Genomic DNA, 17,860 nt, shown 5'->3' on the forward strand with positions numbered 1-17,860 from the left:
CTGTTGTCTCATTCTTACTGGTCCCCTTTCTCTTTCTATGTGGTCCCCTTTTATTTTCATGGCTTTCAGATGTATTTTTTGTATATAAGAGAAAATGTGTGATATTTATCTTTCCAAGTCTGACCTATTTCAGTTAGCATGATGATCTCCAGTTCCATCCATTTTCCAACAAATGTCACAATTACATTCTTCTTTATAGATAAAAAAAACCTCCATTGTGTATATATTCTTTATTTATCTTTAGCTGGACACTTAGACTGAGTCTATAAAATTGGTCATTGTAAATAATACTGTAAGAAACATGGGCATTCCAGTATCCACAGAGAGCATTCTTAAGAGAAAGCACCAGGTTAACTTTTCTTTTGTCCTGGACAAAGTCAATACAGGTAAGTCAGCTACTCCTTCAGTCACCAACTACCTATAAATAGCTTCTCCATACCAAGTAGCCTACAACAAACATAGTGCTTAGTGTTACCAGAGCTTTGGTGGAGAATGCCAGCTGCTAGACTGAGCAAGGTGATCTTGTTATACTTCTTTTATTTTCTGGAATACTAACAGAGAACTGCCAAACAAATTTGAGGTTTGAGGCCTTAGCTTGAATTAAGTTAACAGATGATGGGTTTGGGGGTGGGGTGGGTCTGTGGTTAGACCGAATGACACGCGGGCTAGCTAGTATTCTACAGGTGGAAAAATCTGAAGTAGAGATAACCTGGTGTTATTCCAAACATATTTAGTATTTTGTTCAACATAATTGGCATGAACAAAAAAGGAGCCAAGTATGTGATTTTGGTATGGCAAAAAGAATCCAAGAAGTCCATTCAATATAACTCTTTGTAATTAGGAAATGTTATTTATCTGTTGGTTCAATTCATTTAGGCACTTGGCTGCATTTTGCTACTGTATTGAATACTTTGTCATGTAGTTAACAATACTGAATAGCTTTAATTTGAATATAATTTGTGCCTATAGGCTGTCATATACATAACACTAGTCTAGAGTAAATATTAGCACACTATTCTATTTTTGTCTCTATATTTTGCTGGGAATTGAACCCAGGGTTCTGCAAATGCTAGGCAAACCCCTGTCATTGAGCTACATCACAAACATTATTCTACTTTTTTGTTATAGATGTTCTCATTTTTTTCAATAGTGAAATAACTATAACTATAATTTTATGAGCCTAACATAATAATTATATAGTTATTAAGTTTTCTAGGCCTCTTCTATTATTTTAGATGAATTGGAGATTGTTTTCTTTTAATCAGCTTTTAACTTAGCATTTTAAATCAGTGTCTGTGGCACTGAATAATTTCCACAGCACTCAGATTTAATGATCCCCTATTTCTCAGACTGCTGTATTCTAGTTTATTTCTTTCCTTTTGAAATTTTAGGCTATTTCATCTGTTGCCCGCCTGCATGTTTTTTGGCTTAATGGTCACTATAAAATAGTGCCATAGTAAAGATATAAAAGCATGCTAATATTTCTCATCTTTAGAATGCATTGCTATGCAAAGTGTTTGGGCTTTCCACAGGAACAGATTTAGAGGATGGATCATCTTGCTTCTTCATGTTCATTGTGCAAAAGAACTCTTCCAGTGTACTTATGAAAAACGGACTTTAAAGCTGACAAAAGAAAAAAAAAGCCGTTTTTTCCCTCTGTGTAGCACAATTAATTTGGTAAATCATGAGGCCTATCAATGCATTCCTTCTAATATAACAATAAAATGCTAATAGAATGTGACACTGTTTGGGAGTGAAGACAGAGATCTTTGCTCCCCAAATGCAGAAGAAGCTCCAAGGCAGGAATCTAGAAAGTAAAATATTTTCTCTACTATTTAGATAACCTCTACAATCTCTCCAGAAGAAAGATTCACAGAAGCTTACAAAAAGAGCCATAAAAGTCACCCTATTTTGTTTTGTTCTGTGTAAATCCACAGAGATAAACATTTCTATCTCTTAGCTATCCTATTTATAAAAGAATATGAACACAGAGTCTGGAAACATTCACACATCAGGCAATTAGAGCTTCCTCTGGGGAGATTGACTTAGGACATTTTATAGCGTGCAGAGTGACAAGATGTCACGTGAGCTAAGATTTTTCTCTTAAAATAAATTCTGTCTTTTAATAAATCTGACCATCTTAAGCAAAAGGACCCCACTAATGGCACACAGGAATAAAAGCAAACCACAGCATTTGGCATAGTAGAACCTAGACGGTCGAGTTTTCTCATTAATCCTAAGTAGAATTTCAGCTGCTGTGTGCCAGCCTTTGTCTTCTCCACTTGCGTAGAGATTTGCAGCTAGGAGACAGAATATGGACCTTACTAACCCACACTAATTAAACATTAAACTATGTATTTGAAGCAGCTTGATCAACTACAGTGAAAATGCAACATAATATTTTAGGGAACTCTGTTTGGTCAGTATATATCTGAAACACAGCCTTTTAAACTGGCCCAACAGTAAGAAATCAAAATCAATCTCTCTCTCTCTCTCTCTCTCTCTCTCTCTCTCTCTCTCTCTCTCTCTCTCCTTTTCTCCCTCCCTCTCCCTCATCCCCCCCACACACACACACTGAATTTAATAATAACCATGTTAGGGCTTTTATTTGCCTTTGTCCTGGAAATGGAGCAGAATTCTCTGGGTGGGTGGCCAATGGGACTTTATTCATAGTGTAAATAAAGCACAGTGCTAGGCAGTTCTTTCAACAATGTTTGTACTGGAAACATTTGAAAGATGCTTGGGAAACAACCACCACTTTGGCGATTATCAGGGGAAGATACTTAAAACCTAAGGGGCTTTTCCTATCACCTAGCTAATTGTTTGCTTCCCTCAAAGCAGCTGTGAATCTTGAAAGACCACCTCTAGTTTTTATATTCATATACACGGTATTTTTTATGAAGTCAACTCTGTTTCAAAGAACGCAACTCCAGGGGAGTTTACCAGTGGTAGCCATTCTCCATGCCACTATATCCTGTTACTCATACGAGCAATGAGAGGGTGTTTCAAATTGCTTGTGCAGGTCTGTTGTGTTTGGGAAATCTCAGGTTGAAGGGTTTCCATTTCCAGCTAACAAGATTACTTTATTTTTATGAATTACAGGTGGTTTTTATGAGCCTATGCAAAAGCTTTTGGGACTGTGGACTTGTAGCTTTGGATGACATTGCCATACAATTGGGAAACTGCCGGTCTCCAGGTAAGGGGATTACCTGGACTTCAGTTCTGTGTCCCTCTGCCCTATGATGGACATTTCCAGCTCCACAAAGAACCTCATGCATTTGATCCATATACATACATATACATACATTTTATCCTTTGCTTTTTCTTAATAGACACATTCTCACAGAGCTTTGTAGTAGATTCTACAAACTGGACATTAAAGTGCCAGTATTCTGTGGGGTTTTATATGTATGGCTTGTCTCCTTTTCCTCATTGTAAGGAAAATTAGCAAACCTCCCTGAATGTTGGGGACAATGCATATACATTCCCTAGCTTATTAACTGCCTCCAAATAATACTTTAAAAACAAGTGCCCTTTATCTAAACCAGTATTATCACTGTACTCTTAGAGAATGCACATTTTCAAGTAATACTGATGACTTTGTTATTTCACAAATACTTGTGAGGCATATTTCATTAAACTTTTGATAAAGTTGATATGTTCTAAGTCAACAAAGTGACAGAGAACAATAGACCCTACAGCAGCAACAGGTGACATAGTCTTATGCTGCTGCTTATAGCAGCCTGATGGTTATTTGTTATTTTATTTTTTAGTTACTTGAAAGTTTTGTATAATATTGTTTTGATCGTATTTACATTCCCAAGTCTTCCCAGAACTACTCTCTTTCCCTCATTCACCTAACTTTGGGGGGTCTAAACCCTTCAAGGCCATTTGTCCTGCCCAAAATATCCTTGGAAGTGTGTCCTTCCACTGAAACATGGTCAACTTGTGAAGGGTTACATACTTAGATAAATCTGATCCTTCCTTTTCCGGTAGCTCTCTATTGTGAGGGGTAGGATTGTGTGCCTGATGTACCTATGCATGCTGGGATTTAGCCCGGCTTGGACGTACACAGGTCTTGTGCACACTGTCATAACTGTTGTGAGTTCATATGTGCAGTTCCTATGTGAGTTCATATGTGTTGGGAGTTCATATGTGCTATGTCCAGATGTTCCGTTGCAGTCATCTCCAGCTGCTGCTCTTACACTCTTTGGCTCTGTACTTCCACAATGATCCCTGAGCCTTGGGATGAGGATGCAATGGTTCTTTCAAATCAGCTCGGGCTTCTATACCTCAGGAAAGAATTTCCGAATAAATCAGAAGCAAAATTGGAACTTATTAAGAAAAGGTTTAAACACGGATTTAAGTTCTAATGTCAACACAACAAGATGCTTAGGAAAAGGACAGTAGACGTCCAAGATAAGGCTGTGGGGCTTCTCAAGAGACGGTCTCCATAGTTGTATAGAGAATTTTGGTGGCTTTCTGGAGTTACATTGTTAAAAGGGTTTCTAAGGATTTTTTCTTTTTCTAATGTGGTTTCTAATGTGTACTGATAAACATAAGGACTGTTAAGAAGACAAAACCATAGGTCACAGTGTTGAAGGATTCCTTACTATATTAGTTGCAAGGGGGTTGGGACATATTTTGTCTACAAACTAAATTTATAATCTTGTGTGTGAGAGCCTCAGAACATAACATGTTTGCATCTGGAAATGGAGTAAGATTAATTTAAGCCATACACAAATCTTATGCAAGGCTCCCTGCTATTTTAGCATTATTATTTAAAATAGTTCTAGAAGTGTGTCAAATCCTCCACTCTTGGCTGGCTTGAGACTTCAGCCAGACTCCAGAATGAGCTCCTCCCAGTCATTTCTTTATAATTTTCCTTTTATTTTTGTCTTACATCAGATTAAGCATTGATGACAGTAAATAAATAAATAAATAAAATAAAGTCATGGAAGCTAGCAACATGTCAGACATGGTATTCATCTCTTTAACAAATAGCCAACTTGTAACAACACTCTGATACCAGAGAATAATTGCAAACTGCATTTGGGCTGGTGGCCTTGCTCAGTGGCAGACATTTTCACAGCTTACACAGGCTCTGTGTTTACTCCCAATGTTAGAAAATCAATTTAAAGGAAGACATCTTGTTTTCAGACCCTTGGGTTCTGAGTCCTTAGAAGGACAATACCAATAAGAATATCCACACTCGGTATATAACAGGGAATGGGGCTTCATTAATTAGCACTGTATGTAAAATAAAACACAAGAGAAACATAAGAAACAGACTGTCATTGAAAATTTCACTGGGGATATGGATATAAGAAGGTGCTATAGGCACTGTATCTCCAATTTCCAGAGCTTTTCAATTCCACCCAAACAAATCCCCAAGTTTGGGAAGATGTCTTGTTCAAAGTAACCCAACATTTCAGATCTAGATTTCTAATTCTGTGTCAGGATAGGACCCATGATGGAGCACAGGTTAGCTGGAGGAAAGGCTTGCTAGGCCACCTGTGGGGGATTTGCCTCTCCATAGGCTTGACATATGGCCAGACACCTCTCAGACATGCAATGTGGGCTGCTAGGAGCCATGAGACTATCCATATTCATCGACTGTCTCTGCAATTGCAACACCTGCTGTTTCCTTGCAGAGAGACTTCCACCTCCACCTGGAGAGTGCACTTTCGATCAAGATGAATGTGCGTTTACACAGGAAAAAAGAAACCGGAGCAGCTGGCACAGGGGGAGAGGAGAAACACCCACCTCTTACACAGGACCAAAGGGAGATCACACTACTGGGGTAGGTGAGTTATGCCACATGGTGCTGTTTCCTAAGAACATAACTTAGCAACTAGCGGTCATTCACTGCATTTTGAGAGTGCAAATTTATGTCTTGTGGTCAGAATAAACTACACATGATTCTACATGCATGAGATTTTTAATCGGTTTATTGGAAAATCATCTTTTATGTTTATAATACTAATTAATGTATAGTGCTGCAAAGATAATTTAGAACTAGGTTTTAAAAACTGAAAGAGGTACAAAAGGGAGAAAGAAGTTAATCAAAGTTGGAGTTGAGGATTAGTATATAAATGTACAGGCAGATTGGGGGCATGCAGGTAAGTTCAGCTCCATTCATCTGTGAATTCTGATTTGCTGTGTTCTTGGGAGAAAGCAGAGGGAGCAGACAGCTGTAGGTACAGATGATCAGGTGCACATTATCTATCTCCCCCACTCAACCCCGCAGACAAGGTCTTATTCAAGCTGGCCTGGAACTCAGGATCTTCCCGCCTCAGCCTCCTGAGAGCTCAGGGATGTAGATGTGCGCCACCATGCCTAACTAAGGAGTATGATTTCAACACAGAGTATGTAAAGTATCCTAGGACAAACTCAAGATTGATCATCCTGTTACTACTGTCTATCAGTAAGTAAAAACAATCAGTGGCAAGATATTTTCGTTTAGTATATCAGTTAAAGCACAACTTAAGTTCAAAGAAGGAAAACTGACCCTGATCTAAACCCACAGAGATCCTTGACACTAAGTTTCAGGGTCCTTAAAGAAAAGTCACGAGGATATGCTGGGTCATACTTTGCTTACCTTATGACCAGCCTCAAGATAAATCTCTGACCAAATACCCTGAGTCAACTTGCAATGTATGTAATCTTTCTACTGAATTAGTCCAACTTGGTAGACCTCAACCACAAATGGCTTTATTTTTTTTCCATCATTCACTTCAGTTATATCCTGAAGACTTTTCTCCTCACTCCTTGGTAAATACCTTAACTCTCAGTTCTGGTGAGGTATTGGACCAGTCATAATTCAGGCATGTTAAGACGTCTAGTCCAAATAAAAAAACTTGCATTTCTCATTCAGTCGAAATGCTTCTGACCTCTAGAGCTTGGCCTTGAATCCTTGTCTCAGGAGGATAAAGGAGAAGGCTGTCTAGTCTTTAATCTTTATTTCATCTCCTCTCCTGTTTTCTCTGTTTTTCATCCTCAAGTCAGGGCAGGTAGAGAAAGAATTAAAAGAAAAGAACTTTGAGATATTTGGTGCTGTTTTAAATTCTCTCTTTGCTATCGACTGTTCCCTCACTGTGACAGATGTCAATGGTGGCCAACTGGAACATCTGCAGCACATCATTCCTGGCTACGTCCGCTCTGCCTAGCCCTCCATAACCAGCCCTTTGCACATTGCTCCTCCACAATTAAGGTGCACACCTCTGTACAGCTACCCAAATATTTTTTGAAAGTTTTTGTTTTGTTTGAAGAGCCCTTGATTTCATCTGTCTTCCCAGAGTGTCCACTGGCCTCAAAAACGAATGCACTCTCACCTAAAATGTTCCACCTAGTGCTACTGCTGCCCTTTCTGTGTGCTGCTTTCTCATAGGCTCGGGAAGATTATTTCCTCAGTGAAGAGATGCAGCAATGGCCAAAGGTAGACCAGATATCCACTTTCAGTATTGAATAGTGATTATAAAAGAGTTATAAGACCTGTTAAGCTCCATCTGAAAATTCATCAGGAAGTTACAGTGATAACTAGAAGCCATATATGATAGCTCCCTGGCAGCATAAAACACCAACAGAACTCAAACTGATATAAGTGGAAAGGAAATCCTTTGCTGAACTTTGAGACAGGAAAAGGTGAGTTCAGGCACATTCTGATGCAAGGGATAAACTATATAATCAGGGAACTTCCTTCTCATTCCATCTCTCTGTGCTGGGTTTTCTGGATTAGTTCAGTATCTGACATGATATCCAATCATGAGAAGAAACTGGCTACAGCAAAGGCAGCCTCATGGACTTTCAGTATTGAATTTTGCAGAAAGGAAAAATGCTGATGAAAATCTCCAGACTGATCTCCCCCCCACCCCTGCTTTTTGAGAAACAGCACTACTATGGAGCCCTGGCTGGCTGAAACTTGCTATAGACCCACCTTCCTCTCTCCTGATTCACAAGTGCTAGAATTAAAGGCCTATGACACCATGGCCAGCCAAACTGAACCTTATTGGCTCTGAATAGCAATGTCACGAGATAGAGTACTATAAAACCATTGAATTCCCATAGTACTTAGTATTGTGACTTACATAAGCTATGCAAAAAAAAATCTTTACAGGATAAGTGAACAAATGCATGCATGCATGAATGAATGAATGCCTTTACTGAAACATGAGAAAGATCATTATATAGCAAGACCTCTAATAACTAGTATGGTGGTGCATACCTATAATCCCAGTACTCAGCAGACTAAGGCAGGAGTATTACAAATTTAAGGCCAGCGTGGGTCACATAATGAGATCCAGGTCATGCTAGGTTATGGGTCACATAATGAAATCCAGATCACATTGGGCTATATAGCAAGTTCTGTCTCAAAACAAAAACAAAACCACCAAAACCCTCTTTAGAAAAATTAAGATTGTGGGAAGATACTATTTTTAATATTCAGTACAGTAGAGAAGAGCTAATCAATTTAGCTCATCTGTTATGGGAGTTTTTTTCCTGGGAGAAAGTTGATAGTTTTTATTTCTTTTATGCAGACATAAAGAAGGCTTCAGTTAGAGGTATGAAAAGATGCTATCAACAATAAACGTAGGAAGACTTCGTGGGGGGCAGGTATTCTGGATAATGAAGATCATGGGATGTCTTGGATACGGAAGACAGGGCAGAATCAAAGTGGTAAATAGTGAAGGAGGCCCTCCTGAACAGAGCAAAGGGAAGCAACCGGGTCAAGGGTAGAAGAGACCTATGGATTTTGGAGTTGGGAAAACCCAACAGATTATAGTCATTGAGTATGGCCTTAAGAAAGCAACTTAAATTTCCAGCTTTGACATCAAGAAAACAAGAATATCTACAACTACCTACTCATTTACATAATTTCAAGGAGTGGTCCAAGATCAAGGTTTCTCACAGTTGCTATCTTCTGTCCTCTCTGGCTTGCAAATGGCCATCTTCTTCTTATGTCCACATATGGTCTTCCCTCTGTGCCAACACACTCCTGATGTCTCTTTTTCTTATGGCGCTTGTAATGAATCAGTATCTACCCCAACAAGCCTCTTTTAACTCAGTTACATCTTTAAAAGCTCAGTCTCTAAATATAGCCGCACTCTGATATACTGGAGCTAGGTCTTCATCATATGTGTTTTGGAGAAATGCAGGTTAACCCATGGCAGACTCCCTCCCAGGACTCAGTGTCATGGGCTGAGTATCAAAGGAGAAGGACAATTCTTTCAAGTTAAATGAGTGACAGCCCAGGCCTGCTCCTGCTCCTCTTTATGCTACAGTCTAGGCTTGTTTGACTCAAAGAACATGTCCTACCTCCTCCTTGCACATTCAAAAGTATGAAAATCTATCAATAACATGTGTAATGTATATTAAGTAATGCAAAGTTCTAATCCTTTACTGACATCATTACTGAACTATGGGGGCATATGTTAATTAACTTGGAATGGTTTTGTTTGAAGATGGTGTGGTTGTATTTTCTTTGTCTCTTTGGAAACTCAGAAGAATGTTTCAGCTGGCTAGGGTAAAACGTCACAGCAAAAGAATGAATGCAAATGTTTCTTAGTGAACTCCATATTTATTTTGAATGAATACTAGCTCTATTAAATGAAAGTCTCTGGGGCACAGTGTAGAGAATGCTGATTTTAAAAATAAATTATTTCACCTGCTTCAATATTAAATTCCAAAAGATTCTCAAGATGCCTTTCAGATTTTTAACTAATAAAATAATTTTGGAATCTATCTTTTTTATTCCCATGCATAACAATGCAAGTAAGAAAACAAATACTATGCCCAAGGTACCTATAGATACATAGCATTTGGTTAGGGCTGCCAATTACTTTAATAACCTTTCACTGTAAAGCTAGGGATTATTTGTTGAACATTTATCCTGAGTGGGCTCTGTACCTAGAATCTTTATACTCTTTCTATAATCTGCTGAGCAAGTAAAAAGTCCCATTTTTCAGATAGGGAAATGAAGGCTTGGAGAAGCTAAGTGCCATTTCAGAGCTAAATAGTAGTAACTGGGGACGCAGGGACTGGGTTTCAGGTTTGTTTGGTTCTAGTGACAATATTCTTTCCACATTGCCTTACTGGAATCTCTCAGAAACTGCCACATCACACATGACTCATAATGCATGCCGCCATCCGAAATAATCTACAGGGTTCCCGACCTATTTCTAGTGTCTATATTTTGATATTATGGGTGCAACTCCAGGAGCACACCCCATATTCCTGTTGTCTACCCTCATACGTGGTAAAGTAGCTTTCTTGTCCCCCTGCTGTTAATAGTATGGGCTAAATAAGGCTGATATAGGCACTCTCGGATCTACAAGAGAGAAGGGTGACCCATTCAAAACTTATAAGTTATATAAGTGTTATAAACAAAGACTCTTCTAAAACAACTGTTCGGAGTTTTCTACACATTTATTTAGCTGGGGAGAGAGAAAGAGCGAGAGCGAGAGCGAGAGAGGGAGGGAGGGAGGGAGGGAGGGAGGGAGGGAGGGAGGGAGGGAGGGAGGGAGGGAGGGAGGGAGGGAGAGAGATGACGCATGCACACTGCAGTGTGAGTGTGGAGATCAGAGGGCTTTCAGGAGTTTGTTCTCCACCCACCGTGTGAATTCCAGAGACTGAACTCAGGCCACCAGGCTTGGGGAAAACACCTTTCTCCTCTCAGCCATCTCACTAACCCCCCAAATAACTACTTATTCAAGCTACCAGCCTCAGAAGTTACATACATATAAGAATCAACTATCTTAAAAATGAGTTACCATTAATATCCCACAATCCAGGGTCCCCACTTGATTCATTCCATACCTTCTGAGCACTCAATACCCATGACATACCAAACACCATCCCAATGACTCGAAGCTACAAGTAAAGCTATAAGGGTCAAGTTCAAGAGATGGTGGGACAGTGTCAGGCAGCAACTCTCCTTAGCAGTCTATTGGAGGATGAACCAGAGTAGCTCAGGAATAGTAAGGAATATGAACGCATGTCAGGATGAAGAAAGAGCAAGCATGAGACACGCAGCCATTTAAGTAGCAAGACAGCTTTCAGGAACTCTAAGTTACAATACTGACCATAGGATTCTGTCAACCAAGAGTCCCATGAAAGTAGAGCCTCAAATGTGACCTTATACGGAGGTGGTACACTTGAAGCTATGAGTCTCCACAGCAGGAATGGGGAACAAGGCCATATAACAAGGAAATATCCACCCATACAACAGTGATTTATCCATAACTTGGCCACTCCTTTGTCCAATTGATTGAGATAGTGGGGACATCTAATAAGCCGTTTTGAATTATGCCTCATGGCCATCAACTAGAGAGTAAATAAGAAAAGTACATTTTCATAGACTCCCACTCTCACTGCCCATTTAGCACGGCCTTCCCACTCCTGCCCCATTCACATGGGTGTGGAGAAATTCTGCAGAGGATTAAGCTAAGAGTGACTGAAGGCACCTCAATATTAAAGACCAAAAGCCACTGGTATTTGCCTTGGGCCCAAGATAAAGCATCTATCAAGGTGCTTCTGAATCAGTCCTGCCTTTTAACTTTCCCTGTGTGAAGCCTGTCAGTTTACAGTTGGCAGAACTTGAAAAAAAGAGGAAAAAAGAAAGATGGGTGGGAGGGAGGTGAGATGCAAGCCTGCTTTATAGGCAGTTGCATTAGACGGCCAGTCAATACATGTCTGTATTGACAAAGAAAGGCTCAGAAAAGCCACAATATAAATATGTCAAGCTGCTGTGTGTCTGTCAGAATCAATACATCATCTCAGGTTAAATAAAGACAAGCCCTGTGAATGAAGCTCTTCAATTTAGCTGCTGAATCTGTCAAATAATGTCAATTTCCCAGGAATGGAGTGTTTGGGAAGTAGCCCGCCCATTCTGACTCAGTGTCTGTGCCCACCCTGTCCTTCCAAGTGCCTTAATCATGAAGCTCTTACTTTACCGTTCTGCCACGGCAGAGGTGCATCTGGGACGAGGCTGAGTAAAAAAGGTCACTGTTCTTAGCAAAAGTCAAGCATTTCTCTTGAACTAGCATTCTTGAGCTGTTAGGGCCATTGGTTAATTGCCAGAATACTGATAAAGTTAGTTTTGACCATTTTGCCTTTGCCAGAGTTCTTTTTGCTTTGAAGGTGATTTTTAGATCTTTGGAGGTCTTTATTCTGCATCTTTGGAACCCTTCTCACCACCTGCTTGCCTTTTAATCAATTCAAGTTTGTTAGTGAAATTCTATATCTTTCCATTTTCTTGAATGCTTCCACATATTTATGTACACATATAAACGTGTGCATGACTTTTGTAGTGTTAAGAATCACTCAGGGCCCTGTACATACATGGCAAGAGACACATTATTACACTCTACCCCAACCCTTCAAACTTGTGATTATATACTCAAACCATTAAACTACATATGCTAAGTCCATGTATGGGCTGCCTAATTACCTAAGTGGAGTTTTTCTGTATACACACACATACACACACACTCACACACACAGACACACCTTAATATCTATGATAAATTTAACTGAAATCTTACCGTTGTAAATGAAAACCCACAGAACACTTCTGTGATGTTTTCCTCTCAGAGGATAGAACTGAGGTGAAGTGAGGTGTCTGTGGCTCTGCTTTCCTGGGCACCCATCTGGTTCTGCCTACAGCCCAGGCATATTTTCCAAGAAAGGAGTCTGAAGTTTATTTAGGAATTATCCTCTCTAGTATGTACTGAACTTAAACTTTATCTCTAGCTGGTGAGACGGCAGGAAACCTTACTTTGTTTTGCATTTAACTATCTGTCTCTTGGTCTCTTCAAGTTAAGAATTTGGTAAATGCCTCAAGAGAAGATTGCCAAGCAACATGTTCTCTTTTCTATCCCTTTTTCCTCATAAAATGTGGCCCTCCCAACCTCAGCTGCTTGAGCAACTTTGAACACTAATTACCTTCTGCTCACATCGGTGAGTCTGTTGGGTATCTCTGACACAATGCGTAAAGGGAGAAGCAGCTCCGTGAGTCTTGAGCTCATTCTGTGGACCTTCTATTTTCTCTGGAATCTGTTGGTTCCTCAATGCCTTGCAGTTTGTAACATTCTCTGATAACTCTGAAACAGTGCCATTCCTGTTAGATCAGGACTGATCAAGGCGATTTGAAAATAAAAGAAAAAGGAGAGCTACGGTCAACAGAAGCGGATTGTTCTTTAATCAGAACAACGAAGAGTAGCAGGAGTTAAAACGGTGCACAAAGATGCAAAGGCCCTGGAGGTTTTATAGAACAGAAAAAAAAGAACCTTTCCAGTAGAAGATTACATCTGTGAATCTGTTCCCTTGCAGTCTCAAATTGCAAACAGAGGTTGCAATGCTGACCTTCAAGCTTGCAGGCTCCTAACTACTGAAGCTGTCATGAGCCTGCAACTTGCCTCTCAGAGTTTCTCAGCCACCTGAAGCTTTTAAGTCATTAGTCCTTCAAGACCCTGAATATTCTTTTTCTGTTTGTCTGTCCTAAGTTTCCTCTAGGCATAGTATAAGCAGTGCCAGTCATACAGTAGAGCCAGAAGAGGCAGTTCTGATATCAGGCTCCTTCCGTAACATCATTTGTTTACAACAGATTGTTTTGCTCAGAAGTTAGGCGCATTGCTCTGTTCTAGACTACAAGCCAACCAATTATAATTTTAAAATATTTGTATTTATTATTTGCATTATATACAACTCCAAACATGTATATAATGTATCTTGATCATATCCAACCCAAATCCCCTTTCTTACTGTTCCCAGACTCTTCCCCTAAGGCCTCCCCTTCCCATCTTCATGTCCTCTTTGTTTTTCTTCTTTTTATTTTAAGAAATGACACATTGAGTCTGCATTTGCATGATGTGAGGCCATGTAGCAGTGCATGGGCCAATTCATGGCCACACCCTCCAAGAAAAATGGCTCCATTCTCCCACTAACCATCAATTGTCAATAGCTTCTCAATTAGGAATGGAATATCATGAACCTCTCCTATCCATGCCAGAATGTTGATTGGCTTGCTCTTATGCAGGTCTTGTGCAAATAACCATAGATGATGTAAGTTTATGAGTGCAGTGGTCATGTCATGACTAGATGACAGCATTTCACAGCACCCCTCCATATCCTTGAGTTCTTACATTCATTCTGCCTTGCCCATCATGTGCCCTGAGTCTTAGGAGGTTGCTTTAGATGACCCATTTGGAGATTAACGTTCAACAGTTACTTATTCTCAGCATTTGGATCAACTGTGAATCTCTACATTAACCACTGTCCAATACAAAAATAAGCTTTTCTTGTAAGAACTAGCTAATAATAAGCCTGAGCCATTGGCTACGGATTTATAAGTTTTTATAAAAAAGTAAGTTTTTCTGATCAAGTTTGAGAGTAGCACTAATTTATGGGTATAAACACAAATGTGTAGAAAGCAGTTTGACAGCATTTATATTTACAAAACAACAATAATAAGTTCTCCCTTAGGACATAGGACCTCCCCAATACCAGGCATGAAACCCCTCATAGGGAGCAGGCTTCAAATCTAATGGGAAAGCAATTGCTTGCCCTCTTAAGAGCCATGCCACTGTTGCACAAGTAGGTACACCTTGCCTGGCAGGTTAGTAGTGCAGTATGCAGGATCCACCTTTGGGTAAGTCTACTGATGAATTCTCTCCCCCTGCAGCCTGCATATAGAGCCTTTCAGCACGATGACAGTCAGCCATCATATATGTGCTACTATTCCCTACTTGCGTTAGGGGCTTTTTCCCCTCCCCTCTCACATATGCTCTTTTTAGCTTTTTGATCTCTCAAGAAACCCCAAATTAAACACACGAAACATAAAAATTTGAAGCTAGGCTCCATGTGTGAGAGAGAACACGCAGCGTTTGTTTTTCTGAGCATGAGGTACCTCACCAGTTCCACCCATTTTTCTCTACATTTAGTAACTGCATCTTTCTTTACAACTAAAATTCCATCGTGTAAATGTATTACATTTCATTATCTATTCAATCGATGAACAGCCAGGCTGGTTCCATGTCATAGCTCTTATGAGTAGGGAGGCAATGAGCGTGGCTGGACAAAAAACTCAGCAATATGATGTGGAGTCCATGGACTGTGTGCCCCAGAAATGGTGTAGCTGGGCTGGGCCAAATGGTCATTCTAGTTTGAACTTTTATTAATTTATATGTGTGTTTGTTTATGTGTATTTTACACTTTGTATTTTCTTCTCTTAATTTCTTTTAGGGGATCAAATCATGGGCATAATACCATGAAGAAAAGTAAACATGGTTCAAAATGTTTAATTTAATGTTACTAGTAGAAACAATTGTGTATGTACACAAATGTGTGTGTGCTACCAAGAACATGTGGAGGTGTTTATTTGCTCGGGAATGTTTTGAATATCTGGGCTCTTTAGTGCTTATATATGAATTTTGAGATTGTTTTTCCATTTCTGTGAATAATATAATCCGAATTTTAATGTGGATTACACTGAATTGTAAACTACTTTTCTAAAAAGTAAATTTATTTCTTTTTACATGCATAAATGTTTTACCTTCATGTAATGCATGTATGTCTGAGCATCATGTGTGTGTAATGTTCACAAAGGGTAGAATACAGGACATTGGATCCTCTGGGATGAATGTCTTATCTATCATCTTACCCATAAATCCCCCCTGATCAAAAGATAGAATGTAATACTGTATTTCTGCCCTCTTATGTTGATAAGCATTTGTTGGTGTTTCTGCCTCTTTTTCCAAGGAACTTATTGTAGCTGAGATAATATTGCATAGAGTCCCATTCTTTGGCAATGGTTACTAAAATTTACACAAACTCTGGCTGTAAACTGCCCAACAGCAGATGTCACTGTTTGTGTCTTTCCTTTCATAACCCCCCATCAGGAGCAATAAATACCAGGGACATTATGTTAAGAAAAATATCCCAGCTGTACTTGTTAAAGCCCAGTAGGGCAGACTTTACTCCCAACCATCATGGAACCAGCGAGTGCGATTTTTCAGTGGTGGGGAAAGACTGGGCTCAACCTGAATGCAGTACGGCCAAGGAGGACTAGAGAAACAAGGGACAGCATGAGACCAGGACATGGAAAATTAGCAGGAAGAAGCATCGTGTGTAGAAAGGATTCTGGATGAACTGACTACCAGGTAAAGGCAGCCCAAGGCTCTGACATGGCGGCAGATGAAGGAAATAATCACACAGTTCTTTGATTATATGTTGGGGTGGAGGGCTCCTGACTTAGAAAGCCTCTTATAAGGTAGGATTTGTGAGGAAAGGGTAGGCCTAGGGAAAGATTTAGGAGCTAAAGTTGGGTCATTCTTTGCAAACTCTGAGTATTAAAGTGCTGTAAATGTCTTCTTTTTATTCCCTTGTCAAAGAAGAAACTTAGAAAACTGTATTATGCTATTTAAAGTGACTCGTATAGTCAGTATAATTTTTGCTTAGATAACACTGAAAATTTTCTTTAATGGCAAATATATCCTGAAATAATATATTTTGAAATTTTTCATTGACTCAACAAGTTAATAGCAGTTCATAGATTTTTAGGGTGATGGGGGTATGCAGCCTATTATAGATCAGCTAAAACAACATATGCATTAAATAGTATGGCAACCTATTTAGTGAAATTATAATAATTATCTGCTGTTGCTTAGGTAACAACAATAAGCTCTCCTGTTACTAAGTACACACTGCAAACAATGATGAATTTCATCAAAAAAGAGAGCTAGTACCTGCATGGGTGACTTACAGCATTTCTATGGCTCCCTTTCAAATATATATATAAGAAGATAATGGTAGGAGCAACTTTAAAAGGGGGTACTTCCTATTTTATACATTGGAACGTGCTCCACTGAGATGTGGGACCAGTAGCACAGTGTGCTTTTCCTTGATGCCTATCATGGATAATGACCACAGGGTCCTTTTTAAATGAACATAATGCACTCTGGAACTTTTATAGGCCATGCCTCTATCTGTAGAATGCATTCTACCTTTTCACTTCCCATCCTTAAAGCCTGGAAGAGCATATACTGAGAAACAGAAGAAAGGAGACAGGCATCAAAACTGGTTTATAGATAACTATATTAAATGGTAAGTCAACTTAAATTTATTACCTAAAAAAGAAGCGCCAAAAAAAAAAAAAGGAAAACGAAAAGAAAACTATAAATATGCCAGGTAATTTTGTGCCTGTCAGGATCAATATATCTTATATATAACAGTTCTAAAGAAGATACAGTTTCTGCCTTCCTAAACGACAATGCAAAAAAAAAAAAAAAAAACTTTCAATATCCTGAGGTTAGCGTGGTATAGTCTAGTAGAAAGGTAAAGCATCCATCAGTGAACTGCATCTCCTCTTTGCTGGCTGCAGAGCCTGGGATATGATTCCATGGCCTCTGAGTCTGAGTTTCCTCATATATAATAATTGTTATTATATTTTATATAAATACAATAATAATAGCAATAACAGTTAATACCCTGCTAGTCTCTTAAGGTTGCTGTGGTAATTAACTGATAATTTATTTAAAAGTCACTGAAACATGTGGTATCATTATTTCTACAATTCATGAATCTTTCATTGAATCTGATGTCTGGCTCTGTAATACTTTCCTATACTCCCTATTTAATGCCATGTGTGCCTCTATAAAGTAGAAAGCCATTGCCTGTGACCACTAATAAACTTCCTTGGTAGAAAGCAAAAGACTTGGTAGAGTCACTAAACCAAAATCCCCCTTAATCACATTCTATCTACCTCCAGTACGTCAAGTGATAAGAGTATGGCTACTTTTAGGTTTGCCAATAATACCCATGCAAATGAAAAATCCATAACCAGCATGCCAGAACTGTTATTTCA

The 17,860-nt window shown here is 39.2% G+C and overlaps 1 protein-coding gene across 2 annotated transcripts in view; it reads left to right on the forward strand.

Annotated features, from left to right (window-relative positions):
• Mamdc2 (MAM domain containing 2) overlaps positions 1-17,860 on the forward strand; it is a 137,284-nt gene that overhangs the window by 108,429 nt on the left and 10,995 nt on the right. The window contains exons 10-11 of one of the 2 annotated variants that reach the window (XM_057778068.1): positions 3,103-3,196; positions 5,655-5,803. In XM_057778068.1, coding sequence (XP_057634051.1) covers positions 3,103-3,196; positions 5,655-5,803 — 243 coding nt within the window. Of the gene's footprint in view, positions 1-3,102; positions 3,197-5,654; positions 5,808-17,860 lie in introns of both variants that reach the window. The other variant, XM_057778067.1, reaches the window with a different exon arrangement.

The sequence above is a fragment of the Chionomys nivalis genome, chromosome 8 (genome assembly GCF_950005125.1).
Source record: "Chionomys nivalis chromosome 8, mChiNiv1.1, whole genome shotgun sequence".
NCBI lineage: Eukaryota > Metazoa > Chordata > Mammalia > Rodentia > Cricetidae > Chionomys > Chionomys nivalis.